The sequence below is a fragment of the Octodon degus genome, unplaced genomic scaffold (genome assembly GCF_000260255.1).
Source record: "Octodon degus isolate 3935 unplaced genomic scaffold, OctDeg1.0 scaffold00261, whole genome shotgun sequence".
NCBI classification, from domain to species: domain Eukaryota; kingdom Metazoa; phylum Chordata; class Mammalia; order Rodentia; family Octodontidae; genus Octodon; species Octodon degus.
In genome coordinates, this window is record NW_004524837.1 from 2,446,914 (window position 1) to 2,471,385 (window position 24,472).

The following is a 24,472-nucleotide window of genomic DNA, read 5'->3' on the forward strand; positions in this document are numbered from 1 at the left end:
AGCCATGTGGATGAGTCACGGCCATTGCTTGGCCAATGTGCTCTCTGTGAAAGCCTGAGAGAGTGTCTTCTCCCCATGTGACTCTCCTTAGGCCCTAGTGATATACTTCTGAACCTTAAGGTAAATCACATAGTTTTTCTGGTCAAGTTATACAGTTTTTTTTCTTTTTTTTTTTTGTCGTCACTCAGAGTAGCTTGGTTTGAGAAGCCCAATAAGGTTCATTTCCCAGGAGTAAATCATGTGGTTTTTTTCCTGTTCTTCCTCTGTAGCTACAGTGGCTTGTTTCCTGGCTGTTCTTGGACTTGCTAGTTGGGCTTCTACTTGGTTGCTGTCCCTTGGCTTAGAATGCTGTTTTCCTATAATTAGGTTTTGCTCATGTCCCTTCACTGGACAAGTCTATGTTGATTGTGTGAAATTGCTCCTTCTTCCTACTTAAAACTGTAGGGCTGGGAATTTGGCTTAGTGGTAGAATGCTTGCCTAGCAAGCTGGAAGCCCTGGGTTCGGTCCTGGGCACAAAAAAAAAAAAAAAATAAACCTCCCATAAGAAACAATCCAACCAAAAAAAATACAGTAAAATTAAAAAAGACCAAAAACAAACAAGGCAACTGCACCCACTTAAAACTCAAAAGTCTTTTGTGTATCGTGCCTTTATCATGTATATGTCTCTCCTTGCAGGAGGGTAGACTAATTTATTCATTTTTTCTTTTCCCAGTGTATACATATGAGGAGAGAATATGATGATAATAGTGATGGTTTAACTGGAAATAAAAATATTCTGTCCCATAGGCTTTATATCTGTTTTGAGTATTTATTAGCTACTAAATTAATTTTCTCTTTAAACATGTATTACAGATTATCATTGCCATTTTAATGGATGTTTAAAATATTTAATGTGATTTCAGAGCATTATTGAGAAATGAGCTTTTTATCTTTGAACTGATTTATGCCCTAACTCTGAGTTCTGACCAGTAGTATTAGTTTTGTTTCTTCCTTCACCAGCAACTCCATTTTCACCCTTTTCCATTTCTTCATGATTTTTACTGAAGCAACATAGAAAACCCTTGTCCTAAAAAATATGATTAATTCCTACTGGACTGTGGTTCTCCTTGGAGACTTCTTGTTTTGGGGGCTCCTGACCTTTTGGTCCAGTGTCCACATGCCTCCAGAATTTATTAGTGATCATCCTTGTCACATTTCTCTGACATTTTGCATACCTACAAATGACTGTTCTGTTACTTTATTTGATTCCCAAATCAACCAGCAATGTATTATTATTATTATTATTATTATTATTATTATTATTTATGTTTCTTTCACTTGACAAATGACCAGAAAGTTTAAAGATTTAATAGTGACAGGATTAACTGGCTTCTTTCTTTCCCTTCCTCTTTCAGGAACTGCAAAGCTAGAATTTCACATTAGTAGGTACAGAGCATTTATTTTAATTATTTTATAGCATTCCATTTTCTAAGCCATAGTTTATCTTTATGCCTATCTAAGGATGATTAAATTTCTTTCTTTCTTTCTTTCTTTCTTTCTTTCTTTCTTTCTTTCTTTCTTTCTTTCTTTCTTCCTTCCTTCCTTCCTTCCTTCCTTCCTTCCTTCCTTCCTTCCTTTCACTGTACCAGGGATTGCACTCAGGACCTTGTGCTTGCCAGGCAAGCACTTATTCCACTGAGCTATCTCCCTGGCCCTAAATTTTTACTTTTCATATATTACAAATACAGATTTAGTGAACATCTTTGTTTATACTCATTAAACTATTTTAAGAATAGATACATAGAAGAAGAATTTCTAGATTTTAGTTCTGAGTACTGCAAAATAGATCTTCAAGATGGTTGTACAGGTTTGCACTTCAAACCTGAGGTTTATAGCATACTTAGTATTTTCAAATTTTTAACAGTGGGGGGCCGGGGAGATGGCTCAGTAGAATAAGTGCTTCCCTGGCAAGCGCAAGGGCCTGAGTTCAATCCCCAGTTCCGCCAAAAAAGAAAAAAAAAACTTCAACAGGCTGAAGTATTTAAAATAAATCACAGTAATTGTGATTTAAATGTGTATTGCTTTTATTTTAGTATTTTAAAATTTTTTTTAGAGAAGAGTCTACATACTAGATCGTACTCATACTTATCCGCCTGTTTATAGCCTCCCAAGAGCTGGGATTACAGGCGCATGTCACCACACCCAGTCTCAATTGCCATTTCAGTGTGCCTGGGGTGGTGGGGCTGGAGGTGGGGGAATTGAACCCCCTGGCCCCTGCGCCCAGGTGTTTTAATCCACTGAGCTATTTGGCTGGCTTAGTATTGTTTTAAGTTGTAGTTATTCTCTTTTTTTCCTTTGAATTGCCCATTAGTACATTTTGTTTATATTTTTCAAATGGGCTATTTATCTTTAATCAGTAGTAGGGTGGTCTTTATTTTGAATAATATTTTGTACATTAGGTGTCTGGAAAATATACATTTATTTATTTACTTATTTTTCTGGTGGAACTGGGGATTGAACTGAGGCCCTTGCACTTGCTAGGGAAGTTCTTATTGCCACTGAGCCATCTCCCTGGCCCTGGTTTTTCTTTTTCCTCTTTAAATTTAAAACTTTAAAAACATAGTTGGGTTTACCTTTTAATGTTGTTCATTCTTTTCCCCCCTCTTGTTTGATGAATATATTCTATGTTATTCTGAAAGTTTTACAGTTCAATGTTTACATAATTAGAGCTGGAATCTGTTTAAGTTATAGTAAGTGAACTCTTCCTCTACCCAGTTTGTCTCATTGCTCAGTGCCATTTATTGAGTTGTCCCATAAACTTATTTTTCCAGCCTTTACTACTTTTACATGGATTTCCCTTTGGTTTTTATGATTCAGCCATGTGTTTAACAACAGAATGTTTATTTTATATTATCTCACATATAGTAGAATGATTATCAGGTTTTTAATCTGTTTGTTGGAACTAGGGTTGCTACAGCCTTATTTTTATACAGCGAGATAAGATAGTGTAGCAAGGTGTTAAAGTGTGGCTTGCTGTTTCAGAACTGCCTCACTATGGGTTCTGATCCACTAGAATTAGTGTGTGGTCCTGATGAAGATACTTATTTCCGAAGGCCATTTTCTTCTGAAAAATAGAAACAGTAACAAGTTATGAAAATTGAAGTAGGTAGCACATAAGCAGTCCTTAACACGTTTTGTACAAATAAGGTACTTAACCGATGACAAGAGATTCATTATGTTCATTGTATGGTGGTCATTATTTCTTTTTCTTCATTTTGTTTTGCTTTGCTCTGGCAGAACATCATTCTTATTTATGTGTTTAACTTTGTAGTGTTTGATATTGCTTGTGGGAAGTGGCAGTGTCTAAGAACATGTGGAGGTTGGGTATGTATATTTTAGGTTGACTGCATTTATTTCTTAAAGTGAGCAAAACCATAATTTTTTGTGTTTTCTTATTTTGTGTGCAGTTTTATCTAGAAATGGTAATCTGTTGTTAAAGTATCCTTAAAGGAGATTTTGTGAACAGTACAACTTTATATATAAAAACAGAATCCCTGATTTTGGCCTTTTTGTGTCATGGAACCTTATGCTTAGCCGTATTTCTTTGTCCCTGTCTTTGAGTGCATACCTGTTATGTATGCTGTTACTTATCTAAAGACTTTATTCCAGAGTTTACTTGGTTTTGATCTTTATTTATATGTGCTAACCTCTAGCATATGTGTTTTAACTCTGAAAGATTCTTGCGCATGGGAGCTGAGACACTATTCTAGTGATTAAATTTTCATAGCAGTGAATGAGGATCTATTTCAGTGATTGATTCTTTAACAGTAATTCTCTTTGCAAGTGAAGAAAACTGCTCAGTTGAACAGTCAGCTATTTTTATATCTTTCTCTTTGCCCTTAGGTAGAGGGTTTGTGTTCTTTTGTAAATTATTGCTGCTGATAATCCTCCTCTTCAGTTTGACCTTTGCAAAGTCCCATTGCTGATATATGCAGCTTACCTTTTTGTTTTTCTCACGCCTGGTACTAAGTGACATTCCTATCTGCTGTAGTCATTTGGTAATGCAAACAGTAAAACAGGAAGGACAGGTACAAGGTATTGGTTGGCACCAGACACTTGCTAACATTCCAGGATTGCTAGTGGTACTTGAAGAGAGCATGGCAATACAGAGACAAATTTTTGTTTTGGCTTTTATAAAATTCCAACTAGAAAGCAATAATTTTGGTGCTGTAACAACTCAAGAATTACTTTATTTCCTATTGTTCTTTCTACTTCTGTTTTAGTCTTCTGGTATATACTTGTCATTGATTAGATGTAAAAGGCCTTAAATAGAGGACTGAAGAAAATACCTGATTTTAAAAATGTGTTTATTTGCTATTACAGTACTTTAAAATGAGATCTGAAGATTTTTTTTTAAAATTTATGTAATTGGCTTGAAGGTTTTTTTTTCTTAATTGAAATAATTTCTGAGTGCTGTGAATTCAATTTGTATATTATGGTGTAGATGGATGCATTTTGATTATAGGGAACATCCTTGATTAAAGTTGCTATAGTTTGAGTATTTGTATTGCTTTGATGTGAAAGCACCATAAATACAACTATATAACAACCTAGTAATGTTTGTGTGTATAATTTATATGATGCATTAACCCTGCCATTGAGATTTAGAAATTTCTTTATAGTGTTACATATGCATACAGGAGAATCTTTCTGCATGTTATAAAAACAAGTTTTATCATTTTTTATACTTAGGATTTTGTTTTGGATATTATTACATGGGTGCTGAATTTCACACTTTCTTTGCCATGTTTTTTACATATGTTGATTTGGGTAGAGTCATTTAAATTATTGGAAGTGATTTGAACTTTGAGAAATCATACTTCAAAGTAAGGTTATACTTTAGTTATCTTTGTTGCTGGGACGAAATACCTGACATATACAAATTAAAGGAGAAAAGGCTTAATTTGGCTTATACTTTCAGAGGTTTCAATCCATGGTGGCTGGGTCCAGGACAGAAACATCATGGTAAAAGGATGTGGTAGAGGAAACCTGCTCACTCTCGGCAGCTGGGAAGCAGAGGGAAGGGGAAAGTGAAAGGGACTGGGGACCAGAGATACCCCTCAATGACATGCCTCTGGTGACCTACTACCTTTGTCTGGTCTCTACCTGCCAATATCCCAGTCACTCATGAGCACATTAATGAGCTCAGCACACCCAGCTCAAAACATTGCTGCATTGGGAATCAAGCCCTCAATGCATGAATTTTGGAGAACACTTCATATTTAAACCATAATTATGAATTTTTCTGCAAAGGTAATTACTTTTCATTTTTTACCTACATGGAGAGCTTTAGTAAATATTTCATTATTTTTTGCTATTGTGCTTTGCTTTGCTACATAGGGATATAATATATATGTATTTCCCAAACTAGTTCTTGTGTGTGAGCACTTGAGAGTTTGAAAATAGGAAGTGAGATTTATCATCAAGGACTTTATTTGTAGTAGATAGATTAACATACCATAAGTCATTTGATAAGCACAAAGCCATGTGCATTAAAAGGTCTTCCATTTTAAATGAGTAAATTTGAGAGAACTCAAGTGTCTTAACAAAAGTATGTGCGTATTGAGTGAAAGTACTGGGTCTTGGGCCATTTCCAAGATTCTACCTCATTTTCTCACTTTTTCACCACTTGTTTGCTGCTCGCTCCTTTTAAGCAAGAGGTATTTGACTTCTGATGTTCCATAATTTATTTTCTACTTATGGACTCAAATTCCCTGACATTTTTCTGGAGCATCTGCACTTTTGTGAAAGTAGGTTTACGTTAGTATTTGATGTTACTTAGCTTGCAATTATAACTTATTTTCCTATGAAACATTTTTTAATACAGAAATTTTGAAACAGATGAAATTCATCCCCTAGACTATAATTTTTACAGTTGTGTTATTTTTTATTTTGAAGTAAAAAATAATAATATGAATTCAACGGTGGTGGTTATATTGCATATTGTTATCTTCCAAGTTGTTCAGATTGCCGAATATAAGCATGTAGTTTGTCAAGAAAATATTAAGTATTAATTGTTCCTTTCAATAAACCAATAGAAGTTTAGTAGTACAGTTATCTTAGCTATCTTTACATGTACATTTTTGCTTGTTTTTTTTCTTTAGCTCATCCCAGTTGTTCTTTTCTATTGAGCAGTTCCTTTCTCTTTCACAATTATCTGTTGTACCTTTCAGATTTATTTATTTAGAATTTTTAGGGAAGGATCTACAGGGTCTCACTAGTGGATCAGACTTGTAGTGATTCTCCTGTTTACAGCCTTCCAAGAGCTGGGATTATAGGCATGTGCCACCACACCCAGTCTCAATCACTGTCTCAGCAGGGGTGGGGTGGGCACGCAGGCCCGGGGAATCAAACCCCTGCAGCTGTTTGCAGGCACTTTAATCTGCTGAGCTATTTGGCCAGCCCCTAGATTTTGTTTATTATTTCAGGTTCTTACAATAGGGAGATAATAGTGTGTTTACACATATAGGTCTGATTTATTTCACTTAGAGAGTGTTGTCTCCAATTGTATCCATCTACCTATAAAAGTCTTGAGTTTATCTTTATAGCTGAGTAATACTCCCTTGTATAAAAATACCACATCTCTTTTACCTATTACTCAGTTGATGAGCATTTGGGATGTTTCCAGTATTTGGCTATTACAAGTTGTGCTGCCATAAACATGGTTGCATATGTATATCACTGTGGTATGATATTTTCAATTCTTCTGGAAAAATGCCCAGGAAGTTGTGTCATTCTTAGTTCATTACTTTTTTTAATTTTTTTTTTTTAGCAGAACTATTTTAAAGCAAATTCTAAAAGCTATCATATTATCATACTTAATTAACTCTGCATCTCAAGCAATTTAACTATAAGGAGTAGTTTTATCAACAAAACTAGCAATAATTCCTTGATGTTACTGGATACCTGGCCTGTACTCAGATTTCTTTATAGTTCAAGAATACATTTTTGCATTAAATTTATTTGACTTTTGGGGAATATTGAGTTTGTTTTCCTGCAGTATATCCGTGTTCTGCATCTGCCTTTTTCTTTTTCAGAGTGGTGATATGTAGTACTATGCATTCATTTCATATCACATCTCCTTTGGTTAAGTTGGAGTAGCCCCTCCATAAGGTTCCTTATTAGCCTTTACCTAAGGTATTATCAACGAGGTCTAGGCTTACTTGGTTGGAACTGTTGAAACAAATAGAAACAAGTTCTCCATATCCAATCTGTAGGAAAGACTAATAATACAGTCTTTTAGTTGCTTATTTTCACAGTAAGGTATTGATACCCTAGTTTAGTTACCCATCAGGAATTTGACTTTTTGAATTTTGGCATTCTTACTTTTCTTTAGCAGCATTATGAATCTGTGGACTTTTTATATATTCCATATTTAAGTCAAGTGCAGTCTTTATTTTTCTTGGTGTTCTGGCCTGTATTTGGTCAGCTGCAACTTCTGGTTGGTTGGAGGGTTCCTAATGACATGAACCAGTTTAGCTTTGGAGTATTTCCTGAATCTCTAGTATAATGAATGCTCTAAACTCATCTTATTTTTTCTGGAGATGTACCTTGAGTTTGTTTCCTTCCTTGTAATGATGTTTAGGCTGCTGGCTGTTGTGCCCCTTGCTTTTTCACTTGACTGTAAGTCTTACATAGCATGCTCTGCCACAATCCACTTTGCTTCCCATTGCTTTTTAAAATTATTGGTTTATTGGTATATTTTAGATATGCATAATGATAGAATTTATCATAGGAAATTTGTACCTGTATATTTCATAGCTTCGTTTTTCCCCATTACCCTCCTCTCTCTTCAACCTCTCTTCCCTTGCTTATTCACGAAAGCTAGGGTTTCCATTTTTTCCTTCCTGTCTTTTTTCTTCTCTGCCCCCCCCCCTTTTCCCTTCTCAATTTAATATTTTGTTCCTGCTATCCCATTTTCCCAAATGCATTTTAGTCCTTATTTGTACTTTGTTTCTAACATTAGAGCAACAATGTGGCATGTGAACAAGTGTATCCATTGTATTTAAGAGTATGATCTCAAGGAGTATCCATTGAACTAGAAATTTCTCCAGTTTATCCTTTATGACAGAGTAGTACGCCAGTATATATACACACAATAAGTGCAGTGATAAGTAGCACACTGGGCAATATGAGCACATCTTTATCCATTCATTGGTTGATGGCCATTTGGGCTGTTTCCAAGATTTAGCAGACTTTGCTGCTGCAAACATGGATGCGTGAACATCATTGTGTTATGTCTTTAATTCTTTCAAGAAGATACCAAGGAGGGAACAGCTGGGTTGAATGGAACCTCTAGTTTTAGTGTCTTGAGGAATCTCCACATTGATTTCCACAGTGGTTGCACCAGTCTACATTCCCACCAACACCAACAATAAAGAAGAGTTCCTTTTTCCCCACAGATGTAGTGCTTCTGTTTTAATACTTAGATCTTTGATCCATTTCAATTTTTGTTTAATGTAAGATGAAAGATACAGGTTTAGTTTTAATCTGTGATAGGTGGATAGCTAGTTTTTCCAGCACCGTTCATTAAAGAACTGACCTTTGTTTTCTAGTGAATGTGTTTGGTCTCTTTGTCAAAGATAAAGTAGTTGAGTATATTTGGAGTTATTTCTGTATCTTCTGATCCACCCCATTGATCTTTGGGTATACCCCCCCCATGCTGTTTTTATCACAGTAGGTTTGTAGTGTAATTTTAAATCAGGGATTGTGATGATGTTGGAGGGCTTGCCTCGGTTGTCCAGAGTTACTTTTGCTTTTACTTTTCATTGCTTTAATAGTGTTTCATCACATGTGAATCAGTCTTATTCACTTGGTCCAAACTTTTCCTTTTAACCTGTCCCACAGAGAATAAAGTTTTTATTGGTATTTCACGTTTTTTGGTAGTGTATTTTTGAAAATTTGCCAAATATTGCTAAATTCTTCCTCGGTGTGCTTCTTTTTTTCCTCTTTCACCAGCTACACAAATAAGAGTATGCTGAGACATCTTTTAGTGTTTTGCCAGTCAGGTTGTTGGGGGATGGCTTCTTACTGTTCTTATTTCGAGATGGCTTTGTTATGGATTAAGTGATTCATCTTTTTGTGTGTGTATTGGAACATTGACTGTTTCGGGAATTGCTTGAGGTTGTTTTGTATTTTCCCATCTTTTTCTTCAAACTTTAGAAAGCTTTTATGAGAAACAGTGTTTCTTACTGTGATAAAAGTTAGAGATATTTTTTCCCAGTGTGCTACTTATCATTGCAAGTACTGTGTGTAGGTTTTTGTTTCTGTTTTTTTTTGTTTTGCTTTGTGACACAAGTCATATAGTCAGAGTTGTTAACATTCCTTCAGTTGTCTTAGGACTTTGAATCATAGTTATGAGCTTTCTCCTTATTCCTAAACCATGTAGACATTTTCTATGCTTCATTGTACAGTTTGGTTTTTGTGTCTCTAGCCCTGTGGAATTTACCTCAGTACAGTATGATGTATTGATCCAGTTTTATCTTGCTTGTGCATCTTGTTTTGTCAACATCACTTAGAAGTCTTTTTTTGATGCTGATGTGAGACAACACCTAACAGTCTATTTCTGAAAATTTTCTTTCATTTAAACCTAGAGGTCTTGTAAAATGGAGATTTTATGTTTTTTTAAAAAAATCTAGTGGGCTATCCTTCCACATTTGTAGCTATTTTTTCCTGGATTATTCTGAATTTCTTGCTTATTTTCCCCATAGAAAATAAAAACTTAAGAATGTTTATTTCTAGCGTTGAGGGGAGGACAATTTTTTTTATCTGGAACTTATAAATTTAATTTATAAGTTAAATTTATACAAAATATTTTATGTACATTACAAGCAAAATCATTTTCTGAAAACAGGTTGCTTAGTGACAATAAGTGTACTTTTTCTTCATATGTGTTTTCCTGTCCTCAATAATTCTGATTTGATATTGAAACTGGATAGTTGATACAGGTTAGGTTTTTCAAGGTAGTTACCTGAGTTTACTTATGTCTTTGAAGTGAGGTGGACATAAGTTAGTTTTTTTATATTGTCATAAAAATAATTTTTTCATATTCTGTCAGTCAATGATCTAATTAATTGGGCAAACTGCTTTTCAAAATGAATCTACTTTCAGGATGAATAAATAGTGAATGTTGGAAAAATTTCTTTATTAAAATAGCCTATCAAAACAAAAGATCTTACAGAACTAAGTAATAAGTTAGTACACATTATTTAGAATAAAGCAGTATGAGTTATAGGACCCAATCTTGCATTAAAGTTAAATCTCTATAAATTTAATTTATACTTGCAGTTGAATTAGATCCATTTCATTTTCTTACATAATATGAAGTGAAGGCTTAACTAGTGTGTACTGACTTCAGGAAAGCAAGAACAGCCCAGGTCATACTTTCTTGTAGACACTAGGAAGACAGAGTGTAAGTTCTACAGTTACCAGTTCTTCTCAGAGCTTTCATAGCTCCTGGAATTTCAAATTCAAATCTCCAGCTACACCAGATAGTCCCCTCAAAATTTAACCAAGGACCAGTAGCATTTTACTTAAATCTGCATCTGAGGTCTCAGAATTGTAGTGGGTAGTGCAAAACTTTTCAAGGTCAACTTTTGCTTTAAACATTTTTTTTTGAACTAGAAAAGTATAATGTATTCATTATCTATAGGCACACACTCAGGTGATAAGCCATTGGTAATTATCTAGATCTTGGTGTATATCTAGTTTAGGATTTGTCCTACAGGTTACATAGTTCATTACTTTTGTAGAAAAGACTGTAGGTCACTGCATGGCCATCTTTGAACAAAGAAAGGAATATTGATTAAAATGTCCTATCTGTTGTACTGTGTTAAATACTTTCATGCATCCTATCTCATTCAGTTCCCACAGTGACAAGGGATGGGGGGCATGTTATCTCATTTTTATAAAAGAGATGGCAGGCTAAACACCAAACAGTGCCAAAACAGAAAACATTTAGCTAAATTATAAAAAAAGGAAGTCTTACATCTTATATGTTAAGTACTAGTTCATTTAAATTATTTTCATGTTAATCTACCAACTAACATCTCTAGCTAGTGCTCACCTAATATAACAATAGTATATTAAGTTTATTTTGTTTGAGGGAAATTTTAATATAAAGAAATATGTGAGCTTCTATACCTTGATTTAATATATATGTACGTTTAATATATATTAAATAAAATTATATATATATATATATATATATATATATATAAATAATAGACAGGGGCTCACTTTGTACATAGTTTGGGCTGTTCTGTGTAGCCCATACTGGCCTTGAACTCATAGCTGACCTCCTGACTCAGCCTCCTGAATACAGGGATTACAGGCATGTGCCACCATACCTGATGACACTTTATGTATTGAGAGAGAGACAGACTTCTCACCAGGTTTGTAGATAAGACCATTGTTCACAGTGTAATGGCTTTATCAAGAAATTTAGTAATGTCTTTAATGATACTCTTTAAAAGAGTTAAATGAATTAGAAAGCAATTGTTTGTTCTTAGGGGCTATTGTTATATTAGGTGAGCATTAGCTAGAGATGTGTTATTTGGTAGATGAACATGAAAATAACTCAAGAATTTTAATTTTATTGGAAGCTTGAGCCATATGTAAACATGTGGAGATCGTTTCAGTTGTCGCTGGATGTGGGGTGCTGCTAGCACCTAATGCTCTAATGCTTAGAGGCCAGATATGCTTTAAACATCTCACAGAGCACAGCACAGTCCCACCACGTGATTTACCCAGTCCCAAACATCAACAGTGCTAAGGCTGCAAAAGCTTTTCTCAACTTATACTGGCTTGACTGTGACCCATAGTAAGGAAAGAATTGCATTTTCTTTGGTAACTCTGGGGATACATAGGAATCACTGAAATAAAAACTTCAAGGAACAATAGTATTTGCCTTGTTTTGTACCCAGAGTACATTGTTCCTTATAGATATTGTCTATCATGGTCCATTTCATTAACTATTAACTGTAAAAAATGATCATTTTCAAGACTTAGTTTGAATATAGGTCTGAATGATACTGGTGAGTAAAATTAAGCTTAGTTTGTAAAACTATGTGAGATGAATTTTGCTTTTATATAGAGCATTATTTTCTAGCTAACAAATACTACTTTTGTAGTCTGTGAATTGCCCATTATTGGAGTTATTTCAGATTCTTAACTTGAGGGCTATGAACGGGAATCAGCGTCTCTGAACTTGAGTGAGCAAAGAATTACGTTTATTTTCAGTAAAGTTTTGTTGACTTCTAAGTGACATTTAGGATTTCCCTCAAGTTTATACTCATATTTGCTTTCAAAATAAGAGATGTATAAAGTTATTCCAGAAATCAAGATCTTATTTTATATGTAAGCACTTGTAGTTGTACATCACAGGCTTTAAAATACTTAAATAATTGTGTTGTAATATTTTGTTTTGTGCATGTAAACTTTTCATTCTGAGAAGAAATTCGTAAGCTTTGCCCGGCTTCCAAAGAGTGTGTCGCAAAATTCATTGTAACTCATGAATTTGCTTTAGGGATTATTTCTGCATATCTTTTATATGTGTACATGTATATTTAAAGATTATAATTGAAGTTTAAACATCTTTTTAAATCACAAGTGTGATAATTGCTTTTTGTCATGTGGATTTAATGTATTCTTAAATTTTTCATTTTCAAACCTCTTAAATGTATGTATGGGTAATCATTCCAAAGTAGATAGTTTAAGAGTACTTTGGGGGAAAACCTGCACTGTTTTGATGCCCCAGCCGTATAATGCTGGCTAAGGATTTGAGATAGATTTCTAATTCCCAATAAGTCTAGTATCAGTCTTGCTTTGAAAGTTGATAGGATTGTGACGCATTTAAAAAATAGTTGATGTGTCTGTTTTTATATGATGGACTGTTTTCTCATAGAATATTTTTTCATTATTGGCATTTGAGTACTGGCTGAATTTCTGTTTCATAAAAAGGGAGATGTGCTCATGTATACATCTTCTTTACCTAATTTTTTCAGTGCAAGAAACTTGCTCTTTATCTGAAAGATGCCCTTTCCCCCCATGCCCATGTTTAGTGAACTTGGTCTTACTCAGATTTGGTGAACAAGTGTTGGAAATACAGTGTTTGGTTCACACTTCACAGATGCGCACTGTGTAGAGGCTGTGCTGTTTTCAGACAAAATTTAATAAATTCATTTTATTTTAAAGATCAACTGCATGGTTGCAGGTACAGAGTAAAGGCTTTCCCTGATTTGGATTGTAGGATCAAAGGTTATATATACTTTCCAAGTTGCTCTCATTTGGCGCCCTATCGAAATCTGCCCAAATACTATTGATACTTTATAGATGAGGAAACTGAAACAAAAATTAATGAATATCATGGTAGAACTGAGATTTGAGTTCAGGGATAAATCAAGAGATTAAACTCTTGAGCTGACCAGATAGCTTAAATCACATGCCTAGGCAGAGTGCAGCAGCTGGGGTTTGATCCCTGGTGTGCTAAGATGGTGATTAAGACTGGGCGTGGTGTTGTGTACCATAATCCCAGCCCTTGGGCGGCTGAAAATAGGAGAATCATTATGAGTCTGAGCTGTGTAGTGAGACCCTGTACAGCCTGTACTAAAAAAAAAAAAAAAAAAAAAAAAGATTAAGCTCTTAATCAGTACACTCATTATCTGAAGAGATTGTTTGGTATGAAGCTCATTCATTGAATTTTTACAGAAAATGCTTTTGTATTTGGGAAGACAATTGTAAGGTCACGTAGTTGTATAGAGTTCGTGGAGCTTCTGGCTCACAGAATGAGAGTGGGAGGAAAGGGTGAGAAAGAGGTTCCTGAGAATGAATTCCTGGGGACTAGGAAGCATAGCTTTCATTGAGCCTCTTGCACTTTCAGGAGTGTTACTTGCCTTGTAAAAGTGTGATGAAATGCATATAATTTTAAAGTATACTTAATGTGCTAGCTTTAAAAAATAATATTTATACAATTGAGTACTTCCTCTATGTAAAACTATTAACACTTTAATGTTACTGCTGGTTTTTTGTTTTTTTTTTTTTTTTCCTTACTGTGATATATCCACAGGGCCTCCTTTTTGTTTTTTATCTAAGTTTTAAGTTCTTGTGTAATTTCATCAGAAAGTCTCTTCTGATTTGGAAAAGAAGGCCAGTTGATTACAATTTCATTAATTAGTTATTGATAAATATATTTCAAAGATCATCTCCATCTTTATTTGTTTTCTGCACTCGTCAGTGATTTCACACTTAGACTTTGTTCTAAGTGTTGTATCTTTCTGATAAAATTTATTTTATATTTGTCATTAAATTTACTGTAAACAGTTTGTCCATTTCTAGGGATGATACCTTTCAGAGAAGTTTATACTGTATAAAGGCAAGTCTGTAACAGAGAAACTAGATTGCCTCTCAGGATTAAAAACCAGTAAGAAAGGGAACAAGTAATTGTATTCTTTTTCTTCCCTTTGAACTATATAATTGAGAATAGCACCCTGACTCATGGAGTGATTGACCACAGGCTAGTCTTTTCAAAAGAAATACTTTTTGAAAATATGCTGCTAACAAGTGCCTTGTTTAGGTATTGGAGAACCTGCAGCCATGTTTTTTACTTTCCTATTCTTTGTCCTTAATGTAATTTGTATAAGTGACACTAATGTAAGAGGGAGGCCCCCTCTTTAAGGAGACCTTTGTCCTTTTAAAATTATAACTGAGTTGGTTAAATCATTATTAGGATATTAGCTTAGTTACCTTCTTATTGCTGGGACAAAATACTCACTATCCACATGTTAGTTCACAGTCTGTAGTTTGAGGTCCACTTGGCTGGCTTAGGCCAAGGCACCTGAAGGAGGGGCCTGGTAAAGGAGAAACAGTTCATGCCATGGCAGGCAGGAGCCAGCAGAGTTTCCATCTTCTTATCCATCCAGGTTATAAGCCTGGTTGATAGGTTGGTGCCACCTACACTGAGGGTGGGTCTTCTCTCTTCTATCAGTCTTCCACCCAAACCCAGGAGAACTATGCCAGTGGACTAATGATCCAGTATTACCCATGATCCAGTCACACTCAGACACCCTACCTATTAGTGCTTGAGGCTTTGGGGGGGGACGACATCCAGATAGATATGAGCCATAACATTTCATCTTGGATGGAAAATGTGTCCTGCACATCCCTTTATGCAGAATACATTTACTCCATCTCTCTGAGTTGCCTAAGTCCTAACACTTTGATCACTGCAGAGAAATCCCAAGTTCAAAGTTTCCCATGAGATTTAAGATGAACTCTTGGCAATGAGTCACTATAAAAATGAAAAGAAAGTTAAACACTTCCAACATTCAGTGATATAATATAAACATTCCCATTCCAAAACCCAGCCAGGCCAACATTAAGTGCAGTAGTTCTATGTCCAGCATCTGGTACAATCTGTGTAAAGATGTAAACTGCAAAAAAGCCTTGGGTCACTCGGCTCCTACTGCGCTCCTAGCAGTTGTTGCCCTCACAGATTCTCTCTTGGGCCTGTTTTGCTCACTCCATGCATCTTTCTTTAGACCATCCATGTTCCTGGCTTCTCTGATTTTCTGAGATCTCTGTTTTACCTTCAGCATTATAATTACAGCCACACACACCACCCTCTCAGGAGCACCCTACCTCCCAACCATTTCTCTGAAATCTGGGCAGAATCCTTCATGACTCCACAACTCTTGCATTCTGCATGCACTTAAAACCAGTGCCACATGGATGACACCAAAGTTTGCCACCCCCTAGAGCAGTAGCAAGGCTTTTGGGTTTAGTACCTGGCTTGCTGTGTTTAAATCTAATTGTGAGGAACATTGCCTAGGCCACTGCCATTCTAGAATATGGTGTCCTCGAGTTGTAATCTCAAAGTAAAGTCTTTCACTTTTGCAATTTTGAGGCTTTAGAGAATATAGTTCTGCTGGTTCTTATGATATCCTCAAGGTTATCTATTTTCCACTTTCAAAGTGCTTTTTAAATGCTAATATTTTCATCTGTCTAATTTTCCTTTGGTTCATCTTTGTAACTTTACATGAGCTTCCTTTAAAGCCAAATTGAAAAATTTTTTAAATCATTTCTGCTCAATCATTTATTGCTCAGTCATTTATTCACAACATAGATCTGGCTAAAAGCCCCCAAAATTAGCCATACTACTGCCTCAGTATTAGACTGCCTTGAAATTTCTTCTACCAATTAATTAGTCTGTGGCAGTTAAATTTAGCCTCCTGCAAAGATGAGCTTTCTGACAAAACATAACAAAAATGGCTTAGAGTCCACCTGCCAGTGTAATCCCTGTTCCTAACTGCAGTCTCCTGAGTCTGCTTCTGGCTCTGTTTTATCAGCATTGTGGTCTTCTCAGCTCTGACCAAAATTTCCCATCAAGCTCTGCTCACAGCATTCTATGGCTGCTTGTCCAGCCTGTGTCTCTAGACCTTTTTGATTTCTTTTTAATAATGTTGCCAGGGTAGCATCATAGCAATGACCCCTCTTCTCTCAGACTCAAATTATTAGCCCTGCTGTTGGGACTTTATGGGCTCTTTATTACAAATTAAATTTTTTTTTTTTCTAGGGTTGTTGTCAGTTGAGAGTGAACAAGCACAGCTGGAAGAATTTGTTCTTCCACATTTCCCCATAATACCACCTAACTGGACAATAAACCATAGGGTGATTTTTCAAAATGCTCATAATGTAAACCTGACCCTCAAAATAAGCCCCAGTTAAGATTGACAACCAAATGGACACATTATAGACATACTGAGTTATAAAATAATATTAATATATAAGTATTATTGGCATTACTACTTAACATAAATGGTAATTATTTGTGAATACCCAAGTGGGTGCTTTAGGATAAGAAGTAAACACCTATGTAAACTTATTGCCAAATGACCAATTGGTGTATAAATACAACACACAAATAATGTACACTTGATAATGCATGAATGTAGTTGTGTCTAATAGGAATCTTCATAATTCAACATGCTGTGTCATAACAGACATACTTAATGCACACTCATGGAAATAAACATTTTCTGAGGGTTGGTGCTTGCAATTTTTGTCACTTTTGTGTGGACCATCATTCTCAACTAGCATTTTTTGGTGCCACACTTGTCTTAACATTTGATTTAATGGAATCTTTGTGAAGCCTAGCCTCAAGAGGTTATGGTTTAGGTGAAGTCTTCATGAGATAAGACCACTGACAGCTGTGTTGCGTGTATTCATTTAAGGTGAACTCTTGCTGAACATGAGACATTGGGGCCAGTGGTTCTATAGGAAATGGAGTTGCAAGAAATTCAGACAAGAATTTGGGGTTTGAAGTTACGATGCTGTTCCAGAAGAAGGTGAAATGACTGTATTTGAATAAATGTAGATTTTTTTTGTGCACAAGTAAATTTACATCGTTGTATTATGCATGTCATACGTGATAACATAAGACATCCTCTGAAGATAAGCCCTGTTTTGACTTTAGGAGTAAAAATTAATATAAGACCTGGCCTTATTTTTAGGGTAATACACTTGCTGGGGCATTGACTCAGATTTCATAAGTTTCTGCAGAGCATTATGGTGGATATAGGGAGCACTTAGCTTTCTCTCAGTAAAGCTGTGTTCTGTTGGGAGAAATTGTAGAGACAGGAAACTTGTGATGGCTGAGCACTTAACTGTGTGCCAGGTAGCATGCTACTTGCTGTAATCTTCAGTCCTTAAAACATGTTTACTTTTATTTTATAATTGAGAATGTTTGAGTTTCCTAGTCATTAAATAACTCAGTCAAGGACTCAACTGTGGTATTAACCTGGATTGTGTTTCTTTTGCCCTGCAAACCCCCAGGGTGGACAGGCATGGGGCCAGCAGTGGGTGAGGGTTGAGGGGTGAGCTTGGCCTCTGGTTCCACTGGAGCCCAAGTCCCTGTATTTGAATGTCAGTTCTGTCTTGGTAAGCAATTGCCACAGGATGCTAACTTCTGGGATTCAGATTTCTTTTTCCTGCTTATCCATCCCTTTCTTTCTGAACTATTTATCATACCTGTTGTGAGATCAAAGAAAAATTATTAACATTACACTGTTTGGATGGCACAGTGCCTCTGGAAGAAGAGGTGGCAGAGCCCAGGAAAGTTGTGTGATTACAGTCAATGTAATTAATCCTGGACGTTCTTTTTTTCCTTATTTAGTGGTGATGATGATAGTACCCAACTCTTATTTAGGGAAATCAAATGCAAAATTCTTAGTACTTGATATATGTGGTAATAAACATTAATGTGTGCTAATTATAAAAATTGTTAGTTTTCTTATTAGATAATACCTAATTTTCAGGTTTAGGAACTTTGTTAATCTTTTCAGATTTGCTAGAATTCTTTAGACATACTCCTGTATCACCCAAATTTATGATTTATGTGAATAACTATACAGAAGGTTGCTTTATCATGGTGATGGTCTACTTACAATATATTTAGATACTTCTATGTGATGCCAAACTAAGTAATTACTAACATTTATGTAGCACAAATGAAATCAAAGTGATTTTATAGGACACTTTATGCTTGGTGGGACCTGGGGAATGTTTCACAAAAACATTAATACTTTCTAGATACATGAATGGTGCTTTAGCTCCCTTGGGGTTTGCCTGCCCCCCCCCTTAGCATATTATACAAGGTGAGTACCTAAATCATATTAGTAACAGATTTATACTTGCATTTTCCTATTTGGCTGTAGAAATTTATATGCAGGGAATCCTGGTGAGGACACTGAATAGATTTATTTCCATCTGATCCTCTGTGCTGTGATCCATGTAATCTTTTCTTTGGATGGTAGAGGGCATTCCCTTCCACCTTTCCTAGCTACAGTGGATGTGTCTACCTTTGGCTCCTTGATAATCTGGTAGTTTGGGGTTATTTGTTGACAATTCAGAGAGAAACTTGTACAAACTTAGATAATAAATGACAAGAATGAACACCTATCTTAGTTTCTGAGATGTTTATATAATGAAATTTTTTAAAATTGATGGGTAACATTTTTTTCCAATTTATTATGGCTGTCAAAATGAATCTCTTGTTTTGCTTTCTTTTAGGATCTGGAGTTCCATGGAGTGATGAGATTTTATTTTCAAGATAAAGCTGCTGGAAACTTTGCAACAAAATGTATCCGGGTCTCTAGTACTGCAACCACTCAGGATGTGATTGAGACCCTGGCAGAGAAATTCCGCCCTGATATGCGCATGCTGTCTTCACCCAAATATTCACTCTATGAAGTTCACGTCAGTGGGGGTTAGTGTATATAGGCAGGGTTTACTGGACTGTGTCCTGCAGCAGATGACCTGTCTAGGAGCATATTAGGCACGTTGATGGTTTATTCCCATCTCCATTTTTACACAAGCTGGAGAGTAGTTGGCATGTGGTCAGAACTTTATGTTTGAGAACAGTGTTTATTCAGATTCTTAGCACATGTGTTTATTGGAAGTTAGAATGATTCTGTAAGTGTAACATATTCTTTTGCCAAAGTAAGAAGCATGGCATTGTATAATTAAAATTATCTACCAGGCATAGCACACTGTGTAATCTCAGCACTTAGGCTGAGACAGGATCGTGCCGTAAGTTCAAGTGCAGCTTGGTTTACATAGCAAGACTATCTCAAAAACTTTTTTTGTCTGACATATTGGAGTATCACATAAACCAGTGATAAGCTAATTGCATCTGTCTGTCTATCTATATATCTATCCAGCCGGCCAGCCCTGCCCTGAGTGTGGCATTGGCAGAGCATGTGGTGCCATGGATCAAACCGCTGTCCATTGTGCCTGCCTAAGCTTATCTAAGGAGACACTTTAGGCCACTGTTGAGCCAACCCTAAACTAACTGCTTTTAGAGAAATATTTTACATACACAATATTATAAGTACTAGTAACACAGTTAAATGTTATTTGGGTATATGCCATTGATCTTGCTGTTGTGTTTTTGCTTTCTGAAAGAGCACATTTTTATTGTTTGGGAATAATTAAGACCTCATAAGGAAAATCTTCCTTATATAGTTAGTAATTTCTTCTTTGTTTAACATTGGGAATTTCTGAAAGAATCTTGTATAGCTGTATAAAATGATAACTCCAATCGGACTGAATAGAAATATAGAAATCTATATAAATTGATACAGGTGCTTTGGAAATGTTGAATAACTTGTGTAAAAAATACCAATTATAGTAGTATAGCAAATAAAGGGTTCTGTAAGGGAGAGCAGACCCTGTCTACATACCTCTTAAATTTTATGCACACACGTCTTTGGACTACAAATATACAGCTTTCTTTGTACATTTGAAATTTGTTTATAATGTGTGGGAATTTCAGATGTAATGAACCTTTTTTTTCAGTGGGACATAAGGCAAATTTGTTTATTACATTTTTTAAGGCTACAGGAACATGCCCAGCATAAATTCCCAAACTAAAATTGACAACAAAGGACATTATCAATTTGGAATAATCACCCCTCCCATTTTCCCTCTAATTTTTTCTGACCCCTTTTCTGTCTGTTGCTGTTTGAGTAGTTGAATAAAGTGAAGTCTTCAGAATACTAGCATATAAGATTGTTTTGAGATCTAAAAATTACTGTGATTTTTAAAGGAATGTTCCTTTAAATTTTCTACTAGATTTTTTTTTTTTTTTTTTTTTGCGATACCGGGGATTGAACTCAGGACCCTGTGCTTGCCAGGCAGGTGCTTATTCTTCTGAGCTATCTCCCCAGCCCTAGAATTTTTTAAAGTTAAAAAGTAAATAGATTATTTGTAATAGTTAAACAAAGCTGAACTATTTAGAGAAAAAGGCAGTGGTGTGCCCTCAAGTCCCCTTGCTCGCTTCTGTGTATAGAGCAGTGATGTCCCCACCTCTGCTCAGACGTAGGAATCTGAGCATATAGGCTCTCTGCCCTCTCTGGAGGTTCTTTATTGACCTCAGTGTCTGAATGACTTAAATGGCACCACCAGGCCAAAGGAAATACGTAAATTCAGAAAATTGGTGAATATTTAACAACTAACAATCTGAAATAGATGTGTGACAATAATGCTGTGCATAAAGTGAAAGGAAATTAAAAGTTGTTTCATTTCTTTTTTTTTTTTATTTTATTTGTGTGTGTGTGTGTGTGTGTGTGTGTGGCCAGCTCAGCCCACCAGGGGGCGGGGCTGGCTGGCATGTGGTGCTGGAGGATTGAACTGTGGTCCCTGTGCTTTGCTAAGCTTGTTCTAAGTAGGTGCTTTAGACCACTGAGCCATCTCACCAGCCCCTAAAAGTTGTTTCATTTCTGATGAGGACTGTATTGTTGTAAGTGTGCCGCATGACCCTGCCATGCTCTGTAGAGCCCAGGTGGTCCCTTCTCATTCATGTTGATTTTTTTATGACAGGGCCATGTAATGTGGGCAGAAGGTATATTGTGCTGTCCACTGGGGCCCACGAGCCTCCTAGAGTCAGGTTCCCACTGTGTCTGGCAGATGCACTCTCCAACATTTATTTTAGTGTTCTTCAGCAGTGTGTATTCACAGGGTGACGCAGCATGTCTGCCTGTCAACTTTCATGAGCAAAAGTAGTGGCTAGACTTGTACTTCAGCCACCAGCAAAGCAGAATATTATACTACTTTTTAAAATGTATGAAACTAACCAGGCTTGGTGGCACCTGCCTACAATTCCAGTGCTTGGAAGGATGAGGGAGACAGATTGCCATGAATTTAAGGCCAGCCTGGGCTATATAGTGAGTTCAAGGCCTGGCTGGACCTACACGATGAGACGCTGTCTTTAAAAAAAGTACACACACACACACACACACACACACACACACACACATACACATAGTGAAATTACTAAGGCAGAAAGTCTTAATACGTAAAGTATTTCTAGAATTCTCTGTAACTTTGATCCTTTTAGCACAATGAATACTTAGCTGGACCCACTACTTGCTGTTTTTACTGACCTCTGCACTAGATCCAGTATAGTAGTACCTTGCTTCACGAACTTACTCTACAATTCTGGTTACAAAACAAATTGGAGGGGCTCTCTCTGGCATCATGACAGGTGGGGAGGAGGCAGAGGCCTTTTGGAGCTACATGAACAGTAACCTGGACCCAAATGAAGAGGGAGCTGCTTCTTTGGCGGAGGAAGCAGCCAAGAAAAAGAAGCAGCAGCAGAAGAGTAAAGGGGCTATTGCAGGGAAGCAAGAACCTGAGAAAGCATCAGGAACCTCCATGGATTAGGTAGCAAAACAGTTGGAAAGACAAGTGCTAGATGAGAGAGAGAGATGAGAAGGAGGATGATGGAGATGGACCAACTGGAAAGAAGAAGAAAGAGAAGAGAGGATCAAAATTTCAGATGGACCCTCCCTCGGTGCCCATCTGTGACTTGTACCCTAGCGGCATGTTCCCCAAGGGGCAGGAGTGTGAGTATCCACCCATGCAGGACAGGTGAACGGCTACTTAGAGAACTACAAGTGAAGAAAAGAAAGCATTAAATCAGGCTAGTGAAGTGATCTGGAATGAATTTCGAGAAGCTGCGAAAGTACATCAACAAGTTAGAAAATATGTTATGAGGTGGATCAAGCCTGAGATGACAATGATAGAAATCTGTGAGAAGTTGGAAGTCTGTTCTCACAAGCTCATAAAAGAACAGCTTGAATGCAAGCCTGGCCTTTCTGCCTGGGTATTCTCTCAATAGCTGCTGCTCGCTACACACCCAATGCAGGTGACATCACAGTATTACAGTACGATGACATCTGTAAGATCGACTTTGTAACTCATAGAAGTGGTAGGATAATTGACTGTGCTTTTACGGTCACTTTAATCTCAAATATGATATATTATTAAAAGCTGCAAAAGATGCCAGTAATACTGGAATAAAGTGTGCTGGCATTGACATCGGTCTGTGTGATGTGGGTGATGCCATCCAGGAGGTAATGGAATCCTATCAAGTGGAAATCGACGGGGAGACATACCAAGTGAAGTGATCCATAATCTGAATGAACACTCAGTTGGGCCATACAGAATACAGAAAGGGAAGACTGTGCCCATCGTGAAGGGCAGGGAGACGGTGTGGATGTAGGAAGGGGAAGTATATGCCCTTGATAGTACAGGAAAAGGTATTGTTCATGGCGACATGGAGTGTTCACATTACAAGAAAAAAGAACAAAACACTTACTAAATGTCATCAATGACTTTTCGGCACACTTGCCTTCTGCCGCTGATGGCTGAATCGCCTAGTGCATTTTTTTTTTTTTTTTTTTTTTTTTTTGCGGAACCGGGGATTGAACTCTGGTCCTTGCGCTTGCCAGAGAAGCACTTATTCCACTGAGCCATCTCCCCGGGCCCCCTGCCTAGTGCATTTTGAACGCACCATCCCACTGCATCCAACTTGTAAAGAAGTCAGCAGAGGAGAGGAGTATTAAACTTAGTTCAAAGCTACTCGACATCTTTATTTTCTAAGCTTTATTGGAATACATTGTACCAGAATCAACTTACAGCATGTTGTCTGTTTTAACAGTGGACCTGTGTAATACTTTATCCATATTTAAAAGAATTTGATTTTGATCAAAGGCAAACAATCCATCTAATGTAATTAACCAAGGAAAACACTGTCAGGACTTTAAATGTTAACTGTTTCCTCCCTGTCTAGGAAATGCCCAAGTTAGTTAGGAATTACGTACACATTTTGTTTGGATCGCCTCAGTCATGGTTTTTGGATATTTATATTGTCATATTCTTATGATGACTGACCATATCCATTTCTGCACCTATGCCCTCTGGTATTGCTTTTTAACCTTCCTGAAATTAATTTTTTTTTCTTTTTTTAAATATTTATTTATCTGATACAGAGTCTCACTAATGTAGTGATGCTCCTGTTTTGGCCTCCCCAGTGCTGGGACTACAGGAGTGTGTCACCAAGCCCAATTTCAGGTTGGCATGGTACACCAGAAGTTCCATGGCCGGGATGGCATGTGGTACCAGATATTGAACTTGGGTCCTTGGGCAGGCGCTTAGACTATTGAGCTATCGCCCCAGACCCCTGGAATTCATTTTCTAAAAAATAAAGACATTTTCAGATCTAAGAGCTAAAAAACCCAACAATAACAAAAGACAAATTGGAGGAAAACAATCGAATTCATTGGTTAGGTTCATTGTTGTCCATTTAGGGAAATTTGATTTGGTTCTCATCCAATTCAGTTTACTAGTATCATGGAACACAATTAAGTTCCTGAACTGAGGTGCATAATGACCAAGCTTGTCTTTGCCAATTCTAGTGGCCTCATTATCATCATTAGTGATTATGTTGTCATACATTGACCAGAAGAAGCTATTGCTCATTTAAAATTTAAATTTGTGCATGGCATTAGAAGTCTTTGATTGAGAAAGATGTGGTATTTTTACACAATGGAATATTATTCAGCTATTAAGAATGATAAACTGCAAGCCTTTATA

The 24,472-nt window shown here is 36.5% G+C and overlaps 1 protein-coding gene and 1 pseudogene across 10 annotated transcripts in view; both read left to right on the forward strand.

Moving 5' to 3' along the window:
- The window catches only part of Afdn (afadin, adherens junction formation factor), a 185,254-nt gene that overhangs the window by 39,701 nt on the left and 121,081 nt on the right, over positions 1 to 24,472 (forward strand). For all 10 annotated transcript variants that reach the window (XM_023706500.1, XM_023706508.1, XM_023706503.1 and 7 more), the window contains exon 2: positions 19,106 to 19,301. In XM_023706500.1, the coding sequence (XP_023562268.1) occupies positions 19,106 to 19,301 (196 nt within the window). The remainder of the gene's footprint in view (positions 1 to 19,105; positions 19,302 to 24,472) is intronic.
- LOC111814049 lies at positions 22,073 to 23,442 on the forward strand (annotated as a pseudogene).